This window comes from Colossoma macropomum, unplaced genomic scaffold, assembly GCF_904425465.1.
Source record: "Colossoma macropomum unplaced genomic scaffold, Colossoma_macropomum, whole genome shotgun sequence".
In the NCBI taxonomy this organism is placed as follows: Eukaryota; Metazoa; Chordata; class Actinopteri; order Characiformes; family Serrasalmidae; genus Colossoma; species Colossoma macropomum.
In genome coordinates this window covers 36,614,973-36,630,345 of record NW_023494791.1, presented here as the reverse complement: position 1 = coordinate 36,630,345, position 15,373 = coordinate 36,614,973, and the positions used below count along the sequence as shown (strand labels likewise).

The following is a 15,373-nucleotide window of genomic DNA, read 5'->3' as shown; positions in this document are numbered from 1 at the left end:
AAATGTCCATGTTTAATCCATGTGTAATCTAGCACACCCACGAATGCTAATGTGTAGCATTAGTTTAGCACTAACATACTATTATAAATCCCATAAGGGTGCTAGTAGAAACTAGCATTAACATTTTTTCTTGTTTTTTGACCATTTTTTTTTTTTTACATTTGTGGGCCAAACTGAAAGCTTAGCTCCAATAGTCATGGTTCACCTGCAAACACATAGCCACTCTTTGCTTTATGTACAGGGGCATACGTGTTGTGTTGTGTTGTGTTGTGCCATGGGCGCTCAATGTGCTGCGCACTCACGTTTACAGTCATGGCCCAAACCACCACGGAAGCCATCCTTGCACTTGCACTTGAAAGAGCCTGGTGTGTTGTAGCAGGAGGAGTAAGGGCCACACTGGTGCTGTCCTGTAGAGCACTCGTCTACATCTGAAAAAGAGTTACTCTACAGATATAACCTCAGAGTTATAACCTAGTACCTAAGCAGAGCGTACGCAGACACCTCTATCTAATATGACCAATTAGTTACGAGGTTTAAGAGCAGACATCAATTTAAAATCTCTTTGGGGACACATCCTCAAAGCATTTAGCGCTAATAAATACAGACAACATGACTAATTAGTTACTACTTCTAATAGCAGACATCAATTTAAAATCTCTTTGGGGCTAAAGGCTGAAAACATTTAGTGCTAACAGCCACTTACATCTCTAGCATAATCAATAAGATGTCTAGTGTCTACACAGAGCAAACCATTAGAGCTGAATGATTATACACTAATGATAGAATTGAACGATGGGCAACCTTTGTTACTCACCTGTTCTTTGTCCATGATAGAACATGAATTTAATCTCGAAACTGTGGTATTGTTGATATTTCCATAGACTAGGATATTAATGTAGTGTTTAAAATGTTACTGCATTGTCATAGATTGGCTTAAAAACCCAGAAATGGCATCTTTTTAAGACATATGCAAGAGCTCCTGTTTTTTCATTGTTTGTAATTAGTGCTGCTACTTAAAAGCCTTGTTTAAGAATCACCAAAGCTACCATGCTTACTTTTAGCAGTAACAAAGTTCTCTGGCTAATTCACTATTAATGCATTCCATGAAAATACTGGAATACCTAAACCTCTTGAACGTCTACATATATGAATAATACTCCAGTTCCTATTACTGCAAGTACTTTGTTACGTAATCCCATATAATCCTCATGTATACACAAAACAAAAATCGGTTTTAATGCACATATTCATTGAAATGCTTATCATGAGTGAACTATATGATACTGGCCGAGTCTTGTTTACCTATGCACTGGTATTTCCCGTTGATGTACTGCAGATCGAAGCCATCGTGGCACTTGCAGATGTAGCTGCCGAAGGTGTTGATGCACTTGCGGAAGCGGGGGCAAACGGCAAGGCCTGTGGCGCACTCGTCCACGTCTGAAAAACAAGCAGCTCTATCCATCATCTACTACTTCCACTACATATCCACCTCTCTCTTCACAACTGCTTTAATATTCCTAAGCTGGGGCAAAGTGCATTTAGAGCTGATGTAAGAAGAAAGCCTCAGGCAGTGTCAGGTAAGGCCAAAAGATCTCTGGACTAGGAGTGTGGATGGGTTAGCAAATACTTGGTCAGCACTTCCAGGTGCCAGTGTTTTTTTGAATACTGAAATCACTATTTTGTTTATTTAATATGTTATATGATACAAAATCAGGGGAAAAATTGTACCTCTGAAAAATGAAAGTGGCTTGTGTGGCAGTACTGTTGTGGTGTGAAAGTAATGCAACACCAAACTTGCCAACAGCTGTTCGACCAGCTCTCTGTTACAACAGCGTCCAAAAGTTTGCAATCGCCTGTCAGTTTAAAACTTGTTGTTATTTTATTCAATAACAACTGATACAGTGTTATGGGGTGGACAATTTGACACAATGCATTATCATAGCACACCAGTACACTGAACTGCTGCGTGTTTCATTACAAAGAGAGCATATTTGGTCCTGGTTAATTGGATTTGTGCAGTGCAGCAGGTGAAACGATGAATAAAAATGATTGTATTCATGGTTTTAGTAAATGCCACATTACTGGTTCTTTTTAAATCTGATCTTACCTCCATCTCGACCCTGTCCAAAAGCATCTCGATTTGTTTCTATTTTTATTTCTCAAGATATATATAATGCTCCACAATTGCTTGGAATAAAAGCTCTTATATCAACTTACATTACAAGTTAAGAACATTTTTGCTTCCTCCTGTGAATTTGCCATTTTGGATATACAAGTTTTTTTGGTAGTGATGATGTATCAGGAAAATGCCTTGTAGTATCATATTGTTATTTTTGCTTTATCAATTATGTTGAGACTATAAGCTGGACACCTGAAGGTACTTTAAGATGTTTTATATTCAATATTTTAAGTTTTCTGAAAAGAAGTAATTCATTTAGTTCATTAGTAAATTATATATATTGTACTATATATTGTATAATTATCTGTTCAAGTTGTTTGTCTCAAATCTGCTTCAAACACAATGAATTCTAGGTGTGAATTTTGTTATAACTTCATTCTCAATGTTTTACAGCTTTCTTAGTCGTTATAGAATCATCTACAGCTCTGTTCATCATTCTTGACATTTCTTCATTTTTACAGCTTCCTAGAAATTAGTTGAAACTTGGAAGTTGTAGAGCAACAGCATCACAATCATTTCATTAATAAACCTACAACAGGTTTTTACATTGTTGAAAAACAGTATTTCCAAACCTTTGAACAGTACTGTACAGTAAGATTGAAATATCCTCCACAGTTGTTTGACTGAGCAACAGCACAACACTAGTACAGTCAAATCTCAATAACAGTACAGTCAAATCTCAATAGCAGTGTTCACGACCCAAGCTGGAAAATGCAAAAGCTTAACTGCAATACAAAAATAACCTTTAAGTCCTTTCTTATTCTCTTCTCTGAAGTTAAGCAAATGCCTGTTCATTAACTTCTGGATGCTGAAAGTACAAAAGTCAGAATGCACATTCCTACTTTGGACACCAGCGCAGGATGGTCATGAATACACATCACAGCATTGATCTTTAATTCTCACAAATTTTGCTTATATACAGTGAAATGCAGAAGAACTAAGAGCAACTCGCAAAAGTATCTCACTCATCAGCATCAGCATCAGCATCAACTGAGTACTGCTGTGTATGTGAGAGAAAGAGAGAGAGAGAGAGAGAGGAGAGAGGGAGGTAGAGCAGAGAGGGAGAAAGATGCAGTAAATGAGATATAGCAAACAGAAAAAGAGAGAGCAAAAGAGTAAGAGAGAGCAAGCAGGAGAAGAAAGAGTGACAGAGACACATCAAGGAGTGAGAGAGAGAAAGACAGAAAGAGAAAGACAGAGATATAGCAAACAATGAGAGAGAAAGAAAAAGACAGAGTGAGAGAGAAAGGAGCGAGAGAGAGAGTAAGACAGAGAGAGAGTAAGAGAGACAGAGAAGAGAGAGAGAGAGAGAGAGAGAGGGAGGGAGGAGATATAGCGAACAGAGAGATGCAGCAATTTCTCATCAATCACTCCAGTGCTGGTCCGTTCACTCGCTCTAGAACGTGGTTCCCCTAAGCTGCCTTTGATTCCATAAACATCTAACTAGGATCATTTCCTTTTTCTTTTCTTCTTCAGAAAAACTTGTTTGATTGATCGTTCAGTCAGACAAGGAACAAAACATGGAGAATGACACTATTATTCATTCTAAAAATCTACTGGAGAAAAAAGTGCCTGTGGAAAGCATAAATCTAAAGTCTCTTCAACCACATTGTTGTGCAGAGACTCATTTGCGCAGGATGAGTAATGTGTGCAGAATGTGAATGTGAGCGTTTCTGAAAAGCACAGAGACTCCGAAAGCTGAGAGGTGACAACCTGAGGCTGGAAGGTTCCACCATTCTGAATAGAACAACAGCTTAATTAGGGCACCTTTGGCCTCTGCTGTTTGCGTCTGAGCCCGTATGTGTCAGTGTGCGGATGTGTGTGCGAAAAAAAATGTGTTTTACATATTTTACCTGAAAGAGTAAGAAACCTAGCTGCTTAAAAAAATTCAGTTCACTGAACTTGTAACAGTAAGTTAACAGAACAGTAATATGTGTCTTACATTTCATCAACTCAAATCAACCAATAAAATCTAAATTTGAAGGCAGACTTTACATCAATATCAAATCATTTGTCACAGTCCAGAAATCAACTGATATATGCACTAGTTGGCTCTGTGGGCAAATGCCTTACACTGGGGACTGAATGTGTAGACCAACATTACCTGCTGTTTGCATTCAAAACGCTTTGAATTGACATTTATTTTATATAAAAAAATGTATTAATAGAAACCACTTAAAGCTAGAACCTCTCTGAAGTGGACATGTGTGACCATACAAGAACAGCAGATGGAAAAAACAGCATATCTTATGGATCAATATAATTGTAATGATTATAAGAGAGGAGAACAGGGCACAAACTAACACAGGGTAAAAGGTAATATGAATATTTTATGTAGTTAAAAGTAGATCAAGTAGAATGTGCTTTAAGTCACACACAGATACATCAAAAACATGCTAAAGATGTAAAGATGTAAATAAATCATATTTCAATTTTGTGCTGTTCTACTTATAAATATGTTTGCCATGTTTGATACACTCTCTTTTTACTAATCAATTTTATTTTAATGAATATCCACTTACCGAGCACTTTATTAGGAACATTGTACTAATACTGGGTAGGGCCTCCCTTTGCTCTCAAAACAGCAAATTCTTTGTGCCACAGATTCCACAAAAAGCTTTCAGATGTACTTTAATGCTGCAAGTCTACAGTTCTACCACATCCCAAAGGTGTTCTATTGGATTCAGATCCTGGCCTCTAAAGAACACTGAACTCACCAGTTTGAGACTTGTGCTTTGTGACATGAAGCATTGTCATGCTGAAAATAGCCATTACAAAATGATAAATTACAGTCATCAAGGGCTGCACATGCTCAGAAACAACACACAAACAAGTTGTGGCATTCGAGCAATGATTAATTGGTATTAACAGGCTCAAAGTGGTGCCAAGAAAACGTTCCCCACACCATTACACCACCTCCACCAGCCTGGACTGTTGACACAATGCAGGCTGGGTTCATGGATTTATGTTGCTGGCACCAAATTCTGACCTTATCATCTGTGCCCCTAGCAGAAATCGAGATTCATCACACCAGGCTATGTTTGTCCAGTCTTCGACTGTCCAGTTTTGGTGAGCCTGTGCCCATTACCGCCTAAGCTTTCTGTTCTTGGCTAACTAAAGTGGAATCTGACGTGGCCTTCTGCTGTTGTAGCCCATCTACCTCAAGTTTTGACGTACTGTGCTTTCTGAGAGTGTTGTGCTTTTCTGATCACCACAACTGTACTGTACCTGAGTTACCGTAGTCCTTCTGTCAGCTCATACCAGTCTGGCCATTCTCTATTGACCTCACTCATCAATAAGACATTTCTGTCTGCAGAATTGTTGCTCACTGGATGTTTTTATTGCACCATTCTAAGTGAGCTTTAGAGACTGTTGTGTGTTAAATCCCAGGATATCAGCAGTTATAAACACTCAAACCAGCCCATCTTGCACCAAAAATCATGCCCCAGTCAAAGTCACTGCAATCATATTTTTCCTCATTCTAATGGATGATTACCTGAAGCTGCTGCCCACATCTGCATGATTATATGCACTGCACTGCTGCCACATGACTGGCTGATTAGATAATTGCGTGAATGAGCAGGTGTACAGGAGTTCCTAATAAAGTGCCTAATAAAGTGAGTGTATTTTTATGTATTTGAGTTGGAAAGCTTGTCTGGTTCAAACAACATACTGTATTCAATTAATTGTGTTTTGCATTAACTTACAGTTATCCCTGCCTATGTTTGCATGCTTGAATTGTTCAGAAATGTAGGTGCTGGAATTAAAGGTTAACCTGCTCTTCTATGTTATTAATGTTATCCATCAATGCTGCTGTTCATAGATTTGTATAAGTCACAAACTATCATGTTAAAACAAGAAAACAAATAGGAACACAAGCCACACATCAGTTGCGCTTTATCTTTACTCTGATTAACCCCTTAATATTCCAGGCTTATTACATACTAAGCCTTATTGTTCAGTAACTACAGGGACTTCAGTGCAAACTAATCAAGCTTTTCTTAGGCTATAGAAGTGTGTAGTAAAACTTTGGGCCTTCCAGCAGGCCCATAGCTTGGTAAATGGTTAAATAAATCACTAATAAGCACTTACTGATCTGAACTGTGCTCTGAATGAGCTCCCATACTCACTTAGATAAAAATTACCGGTCCATCCAACAATAAAGTAATCCTCGTGTATCTTATGTAGTGAGAAAAAACACTGGCAGCATACAGACAGCTCCAAAACTACACGCTGACAGATTTCACTGTGGTCAAGATAGACAGGTACGTGCTGCAATTCCTTTGACAGCAGATTTAAACAAGTATAAGAAGGTAAATGGAGGTGACATGGCACATTATGCCCCCGATTCAAAGTTAACCTGTGTTTTGAATGCAAACAGCAAGAAGGAGATCTGACTGCTTTCATTCCCTATTCAGGGGCAGTGCTTCATTTTAGTGAAATAAGGCACTGAGTTAAAAAGCCTTTATTGAGGCACGGCTATGGACACAAACTTGCAATATGTTTCGGCCTTGATGAAGACTCACGCCGAATTGCGTTGAGAGATTCTGAGTGCCATAGATATTCACTTTTTCTCAAAGAGAGCAGTAAGTCAGGAAAAAATTTCAAAGACGATGAAACCAATTCTAGAGTCAACTGCAAGTTGTGCAAACTACACTGAAATACAAGAAAATTATTTCTGTTATGCATAACCACCTGAAAATGATGCACGTTTCGTTTATGTCCAGCTTAATCTACTTTAAGCTGTGTTGGTTAAATAAGCTCCGGTTTCATCTGGACCCTTTGCGCATCACACTTTCAGGAGAAACTGAGCTCAGAGTGAAGTTCATTAGTTTATCATCTTATCCATCTTCTGTTCTGTGTATAAAGTGAACATCCTTTATTAACTGTTTTAAGACATGTATGATCCGTGTAAGTTGTGAACTTGAGTTAGTTTCACTTTCACACATGGTTTAGTCAGTGGTTGGAGTGAGTCGTTAGTTTGTAGCTGCTGTGATTAGTGCTTAGCTGTTAGCAGTTTTGTTACATGTTCGTAGAACTACTTCGAGTTATAGCTAAAAATGAAATGCAGTTGATCCGGTGGAATGAATCGTGTCAGTTGACATGATCATGTGATGTGTTGCTGTTGTTTTGATTGGAAATGTGAAACTTGTTCCATGAAATTGAGATGTTTGCAACTGTTGTTTCAAATAAGTTGCAAGATGCTTTACACCAGGGGTTCTCAACCTTTTCCACCCTAAGGCCCACCTGTGTAAAACTACAAAGCATAGTGGCCCACAGGAAAACTAACGTTAAGTTTTTTAAATACAATTTTACTTTTCTTTTCTTAAATGCTGACACTGAAAACCTGAAAATTAGGTCCTAAAAAAGATAAGTTTGGCCATTCTGGTTGTCAGTAGGTTTGCAAAATTTGCATGTATGTTAAAAAGCATGAAACATGTTTGTAGTGATGTCAAAAAGGGGGAAAAAAGAATAGAAATGTAAAAAGTAGATGTGATTTGGAGCCGCAGTCCATTGCGTTTTCACTGACAATCCAGCTTAATGTACTTTTTGTTAATCTTTTTTATTGTGGTAAAAATGACTTTTCTTTTTGAATAATCAACTAATAAAAAATAAACAGCTACGATCCCCTCACACACTTGTGTTTCGACATCACTGTAGCTTTCCTCTTTCCCTTGGGCTCGTAAAAGGGCCTCTCCTGAAATATTTCAAGAACGGAACACCTGTGCCTTGCAAAACACTGTTGATGGCCACTCTGAGATTGATGGGCGTTTGTTTGAGGGCTACTGCCGGTCCACCCCTCCCTCAGCTGCCCCCGGGGTGAAAGGGGGCTGAAAGTGGGAAAATGAGAAACGAGGGGGGTTGGTCAGAAAGATTTAGTTCACCCTCAGTCAAAAGAATAACGTATTTCAAACGTGACATGGGTTAACTGTTCCAATTTGTTCCCATTCCATCTGTGATTTAGTGGCCGGTAATTAATGGTGACTCACATGGTGGGGGAGAAAAGGATGGACGCTGCTGTAATGTCTCTGCACCTGTGGAACGGCATTAATACGGTTGTTAACGAATGCCACTATGCAATCTCCAAGCACTTACACTGTAATTAGAGTATCAAAGAAAAGAGCTTGTCGTCTGGTTGTCAAGGGCTGTTGGAATACCAGAGGAACAGCGAGGAACGCGAGAATCACTGCGATTCGTCATGTTCTCTTTGTTCTTCACTGCTATTTGAGATTCAAAAAAAAAAAAATCACGCTCCTGCTGCTCAGAGTTTGTCATCTTTCTCTTCCCACGAAATGACAACAAAACAACATCCCACATTTGATCAGCATGCCACAAATGAGATTCAGAAGATGACAAGAGAGGCTGAGAAGAGGCTGAGAAGAAAGCCTCTACATGTTTGTAGAAAGACGTCTTTCAATTCAAAGGAATCGTTTGGTGGAAAAATCAAACGTACGCAAATTTCTCCTTACATTTAAGGCAAGGAGAAGATTGTGTATGCTTGAATTTTGGGCGAGTCATTCATGTGAATGTAAATTGAAAGTCTGTTTTTTTTAGATCTGCACTCCCTCCTGAAAAACCTAGCATGCTGGTCTGAACTGGTTTATGCTCCTCTGGTGCTGATTTAGCTGGTCACCCAACAAGGTCATGCTGGTTGACCAGCATACCAGCATCCAAAACGCAACTTATGCTGGTTTTGCTGGTGATCAGCTGGTTTTTCTAGCAGGGCTGGAGCTACGAAGCTCATGTGGCCAACAATAAAAAAGTTTACACCCCACCAACTGACATCTGTATGCCTAAATGTTTGCCTAAATAATCCCACACCACACCAATAATCCCAAACCACGATGAAATATTAGGCAATCTCAAGTAGACTTGCTTATGTAGTTAATAGGGCTATGTTTAAAATATGAATATGGCAATGTATCACAGAGAAACCTGTATCCATATGCATATCAATACACTGACAGCTGTATTTATATCTAGAAATTCACTTTTACATGACATGTTTACACACAAATGCATCAGATCCTTCAAGTCTGAGATCATTTTATAGCATCTAGCCTGTGGCAAACATGCTCTAGAGTTAGGGAGGGTTTAGATATGACTGTTTTGTATCTGATGAGGACATTTTTCGATTTACTGCCGAAACTGTTACTGTTTTATGGTCACAGACTCTCTCATACACATATGTGCCCAAGTACTGAGTAGTGCCTCCCAGGCTGCTGCTGCCTCTGTTAATAAAAGTGCAGGAGGTTCACTCTTCTGCCTCAGCATCTCAAAGTAAACCACACTTATGATACAGTTCTAAGGCTAGCTTTGTGAAACTTTCATTCAACTTGTTGCATGTTGTGAGTTGCATGCAACATAATTTCTGTGCAACTTCACAGTAACACTTAGCACTTCAACACAAAGCTGCATGCAAGCTAGCTACATAGATCATGATAACAGTATGCTAACAAAGTTAAACACTGGCAAAAAGAGTGGCATAACAGCTGTGACCACTAGCTGGCTAGTTAAGCCAGCTGGTTACTGAAACGTGGAAATGGAAAACCACCAACCTTGCATAAAGTCAGTCAGGGCGAGTCTCCTTTTCAACTACTGAATAAAACAATCATCTGTTATATTTTTTTTGTCCGTTGATTCAGTGAAATCAATTATGTATTAAGGTAAGGTATTATTGCCCTTTTGATTGGAAACTTAAAACTTGTTCCATGAAGTTGAGATGCTTTTAAATGAGTTTTAAATGAGTTGCAAGATGCTTTACACTATGAAATACAAATGCAATTCAAGTTTCATGTGGGTTTTACGCAACTAAAGTTGTGTGAAACTTTCACCTTGTTGTATGTTGTGAGTTGCATGCAACAATTTCTGTGTAACTTTACAGTTACACAAAGCACTTTATAAACAAGTTTATAGTTAAAGTTGCACGCAAGCTAGGTACGCAGATCATGATAACAGAAGTCTAACAAAGCCTAAACAGTGGCACAAAAGTGGCATAACGGCTGTGACCAATAGGTGGCTAGCTAAGTCAGCTGGTTATCGAAACGTTAACTTGGCATGGCTCAAGCAACAAAATGGAAAACTACCAACCTTGCTAAAGTCAGTCATGAGGCGTCTCCTTTTCAACCACTGAATAAAACAATCATCTGTTATATTTTTCTGTCCACTAATCCGGTGAAATCAATTGTGTCATTCGACGCGTTCATGTGATGTGTTACTGCTCTTTTGATTGGAAACTTGTTCCATGAAGTTGACATGCTTGTAACTGTTGCGCGTTTCAAATGAGTTGCAAGTTTCATGTAGGTTTCAAGCAACTAAAGTTGTGTAAACGTTTCTAGAGCAAATTTTAAGGTATGACGAAATGTCTGTTGTATATTTTATGTACTTTATCATTGTAACTTATCATACTGTGAAGTACGCTGACAATACAATGAAATATAAAATAAAATAGAATGGACCGAAGTGTGGATGAATCTGTGGATTTAATCTTCGAGATGGCTGCCACTACTGTTGTTTAGCTATGCACTACACTTTTGTCCAACGTAAGGCAGGTGGGTGATGGTTTAGGCATGCAGTTTGCACAATGTTAAGTAGCGAGGTTTTACCTTCCATTACTTGTTAGCAACATCAGTTTCATAGCTTCAGTGAAAACCTGAAGAAGCAAGCCAAACCTGTCCTGGCTGATCGACTACATTTGAGGTAAAGGAGAAACTGTGTAAAGTTTTTCCCATTCAAATTAAAGCAGTGGTGTTTGCATGGTTCATGATGAGCTATGTTGGAATCAGCCTTACCCACGCAAGTCCTGCCATCCAGGGCCAGCTGCAGGCCAGGCGATGGACACTGACAGCGGACTTCCCCTTTCATCACCTCACAGCCGTACTGGCAGTTGGCCATTCCGCACGTCCGAGCATCTGCAACACACATTCACACAGTGAGGAAAAGAGGTATATGACATTTCATCTTGTTCATAAGTACCAACAGCATGGATGAACTGCCAGGATTAGGAAAAGATATTTTTTAGAACAGATTCAAGAATTATGGAATATTAATAATTATCTTGATGAAAACTGTAATCAGAAATAATGAAGAGCTTTGAATACAAAATCTTCAAAATTGCATACTGACTACTTTTCGTTAGCATTAAAATGCTTTCAGTTAAGGAAAAACAACATTAAAAGAAAAAAATCAATTAAACATTATTAAAATGGATTTTAAGGTTTACGGTTACAATTATGCTTAAGACTGGTATTAAAGGTTTTGCCCCAAACACATTTAAATGTAATCCTCCTACAATCATCATGTTTTTCCAGACGTTGTAGATGCTAATCTGGTTATAATGCACACATTAACCTTGAAATGCTCCTAAAACATGAAAGAGGCAGAAAATGTAAGAGAAAATCAAAAACCACAATTTGCTTTCTGGGGTCGTTTTAATTTAATCACTTGTATAATTATATTGACTGTTCTTTTTAAAGAGCTCTGAGTAACTTTCTCAACCCCACAGTTAGTGACAAAGTCAACAACATGACTACAGAGTTAAAATGTGTTTCTGTGAAGCTTATTTTTCTTTTCTTTCAAACGAAGCAGCAGGGATGCCATTTTGCTGCCATGTTCTTACGAACAGTGTGATTTGTTCTGTGTGATGGAGTTATTACTGATGTATTTTAATGTTTTACTCTTTTTACACAGAAACAAAAGTCAGACACACATGACTTCGCAATCAGTGGTCACCAGAGGTGTAACGATACACTTATTTTTTAGGTTTTCAGATTTCATTCAAATTTGACATTTTAGTAGTTGAAATTTTCTTGGAACACAATGTAAACAATTCTGTTTGAGCTCAGTCTTAAGCCAGATTTAGACATCTAGACATTTTTACATGGCATCCTTGGGTTATTTTCTCTTTTACAGGTGCTACTCAGGGATTTTATTTCCAGCTGGAATGGCCATGTGTGTGTTTTTCTCCCTCCTCCCAGTCTGAGTTAACAACATTTTTTCACCAAACTCAGAAGTGCTCTGATAATTTTAGTCCCATACTGTTAATCATGCTGCTACTCCCCCTATTTAGTCTCCTAGGGTGCATATTCATATTATATTACACCATATTAATCATACTGGCTAACTCCCACACTTTGTGATTAGGTAATGAGAAAATGAAATGAGAGCCAGCATCTCTTCTCTTGTCCAGTGCTTCATCTCAAGTGATGAAAATATTCCGGACTGTAGAAAATATAGCTCAATATAAACTCCAGGGGTGCTTTTACTGCCATCTAGATTTGAGAGTTTTATCACTGATGAGACTTTTATTATATCACAGACATCCTCTTAGTAATCAAATATGAATAGGGCTGGACTTGTGATGTTATTTCTAGTTCATATGAGACTGCAAATAGAACTTTTTCAATGCCTGCCACACCAGCATTACAACAAAGCAAACCCCAAAACTCACAATCCTTAGAATTTATGAACGATTTCATAAAAAGCCTGATCATTTGAGTCTGTGTTCAAAGCATAAGCCCCTCCCCTCTCTGCCCACTTTACTCTGGTAGGATGCACCAAGATCAGTGCCCATGGTTTCCACAGAAGTCTTGGCCATACATTTTGAAATTTTCATACACTGATTTTGTACATCCTGGAAAAGGATGGCATGCCCACCCCGGTAAGGGGAACGGACCTGCTTTCTAGGTTCAAGTATCTTAATGATGAGTGATGGGAAGAGGGATTGTAAGATCAGCCACAGGCTGGGACAGGCAGCAGCAGTAATGCGGTCACTGTACTGGGCTGTAGTGGTGAAGAGGGAGCTGAGCTGTAAGGCAAAGCTCTCTGTTTACCGGTCGATCTACATCCCATCCCTCACCTATGGTCATGAGCTGTGGGTAATGACCGAAAGAATGAGATCGGCAGCAAAAATGAGCTTTCTTTGTAGGGTGGCGGGCTACACTCCACTTGACAGGGTGAGGAGTTTGGTCACCTGGGAGGAGCTCAGAGTAGAGCCGCTACTCCTCTGCATTGAGAGGAGCCAGTTGAGGTGGCTCGGGCATCTGATCAGAGGGTTTACCAGGCATGGCCTACTGGGACGAGACCCCGAGGTCGTCCTAGGACCTACTGGAGGGATTATATCTCCAAGATTGCCTGGGAGCTGAAGGAAGTTTGCGGGGGTCTGGGATTCTCTGCTTTCCCAACTGCTACCACAATTCTTGGTGGATTAAGCAGTTAAAGATGATGAATGAATGAAATCATTACACCCTTTGAATGAATCACATGATTCAACAATTTGGTCCAAATAATGCAGGTCAATCTTGAATAACATCATGTTGGAAGTTCTATTACAATCAGAGTACACTTCTGTACAGTGTTATTTTGTCCCTATCCTGCATTCCTAACATGAATCCTGAACTACTTGACCTAATTCCCTCTCCAAACACATCCTTTTCATTGCTAGAGTGATAATTAGCTCCATTAAGGAACAGCTTACCTGGTTAAACAGTTCAAGCATGTTTATGTTTTTCAAATACTGCAATACTTTTTGAAAAACCTAAAACATCATAATGTGATTTTCTTTCCCCGCAATATCTTCCAGCCTGACCACAGAGTGAAAGAAGGACTGAACTCTGCATGCGGGTCTGTATGACCAGGAGGCAAATGACTACAAGAGCAGATAACCTCCATTATTACCTCTCCATCTCCCACAATGCACTGAGAAAAACACTCTATTCTCTACTCTCCAACAATAACAGGTCATCCTGGAGTTCAGCCTATTTTCTCCCCAAATAACAAGAAGATGAAATCACTTATTATGCCTACAAGCCAAAGAAGGAGAGAGGAGGAAAACAGTGGGAGAGATACAAATGCACTCATTCAGAGCGTTAAAAATAGAGGTGTAAGAACTCAGTTACTCTCTGTCGAACTGCTGAGAAGACAATGAGAAAGAGACAAAGGACCAATAGCACTATTAGCATGATTCTTTAGTGCTTATATGGCAAATGTTGAGCATTCAATGACTAAAAAGTTTAGTAGAATTTTCTTTCTCTTACAAACTGAATAGGACTTACAGATGTCCATTATTGAGGAAAGAAATATGCTGAAGGATTCATTATCTGCACACTTTATTATGCTAGCTGTGTGTTTAACATGTAACTGAAATGTGACAGGATAATCCTACATAATTTAATATATATTAGTATAAAATCAAAACGGTTTTTACAATAATGCATGACATCTCCAGGCCTGGAAATGAAGGCCATAAAAGGCCATGATGTGAAACTAAGCCACTGTAATTCACAGCCTTAAGTGTTTTATTTCTTTAATAAAATGGTGAGAAAATACAACATGAAAAAATACACTGATGTTCAATAAATACTTTAACTATGAACAATAAATAATCACAATGAATAATTCTTCTGCCAGGCAGTGTAGTTTGTTAATAGCAGGCTATGGTTGCCAAGCAACCGCACAGTTAAAGATTAACAACACAGTGGTTTTTATTAGCTTGTCCCCTTAAATTGAATAGAAATAGATTCATGAGTGCAGTCATGCTTCTATATTGAGTGTTTTATAACAGCTAACACAGATAAAAAAAAACACATGTTCTGAATGTCAATTCTAAATAGCTATAATATGTTGGTGGTTATAATTTTGGGGGCTTCTGTCTTTAAAAAAACTTCCCTGATGACTGTTCATTTATTTCTGACAGCCACCAATTTGTCAAAACTTGTGTCATTAAATGTTTAAGATGTTCATCAAAGTCATTCAGAGTGGTCTGTTGTGAAATGATGGATTCAGAGTCAGAGCTGTTCACAGTGGTGGTGATGGGAACTAGACATCTGAAGAGTTTAATGCCTCTTAAAGCTTCCCTCACAGGAAATTGTGATGATTATGCTGTCTGAAGCCTAAGACATAGTTTTACAGTACTTTTCATATAAGATTTTGGCCTAAAACTTTTTTAAATCCCATTCTGGTAGAGAGGTACATGCAGGGTGTTGTCAGGCGTTCCCAAAAACGTTCCCAAAGAAACCTTATTTTTTTCAGATTTATCACTGTTTTACTTCATTATCAACATTGCACAACAACTCAAAAGACACATTAAAATGGTTCAGAATCAATGGATTCCCTGGATTTTAAAAATGGCTAGATATGCATTGTAGACACTATGATGATTATCATCAGTATGTTATTATAATTAGGACAGTTATG

At 38.6% G+C, this 15,373-nt stretch overlaps 1 protein-coding gene across 1 annotated transcript in view; it reads right to left on the bottom strand.

Moving 5' to 3' along the window:
• npnta (nephronectin a) overlaps nucleotides 1-15,373 on the bottom strand; it is a 98,384-nt gene that overhangs the window by 22,175 nt on the left and 60,836 nt on the right. The window contains 3 exon segments of the mRNA XM_036574963.1: nucleotides 303-428; nucleotides 1,303-1,437; nucleotides 10,972-11,091. Coding sequence (XP_036430856.1) covers nucleotides 303-428; nucleotides 1,303-1,437; nucleotides 10,972-11,091 — 381 coding nt within the window.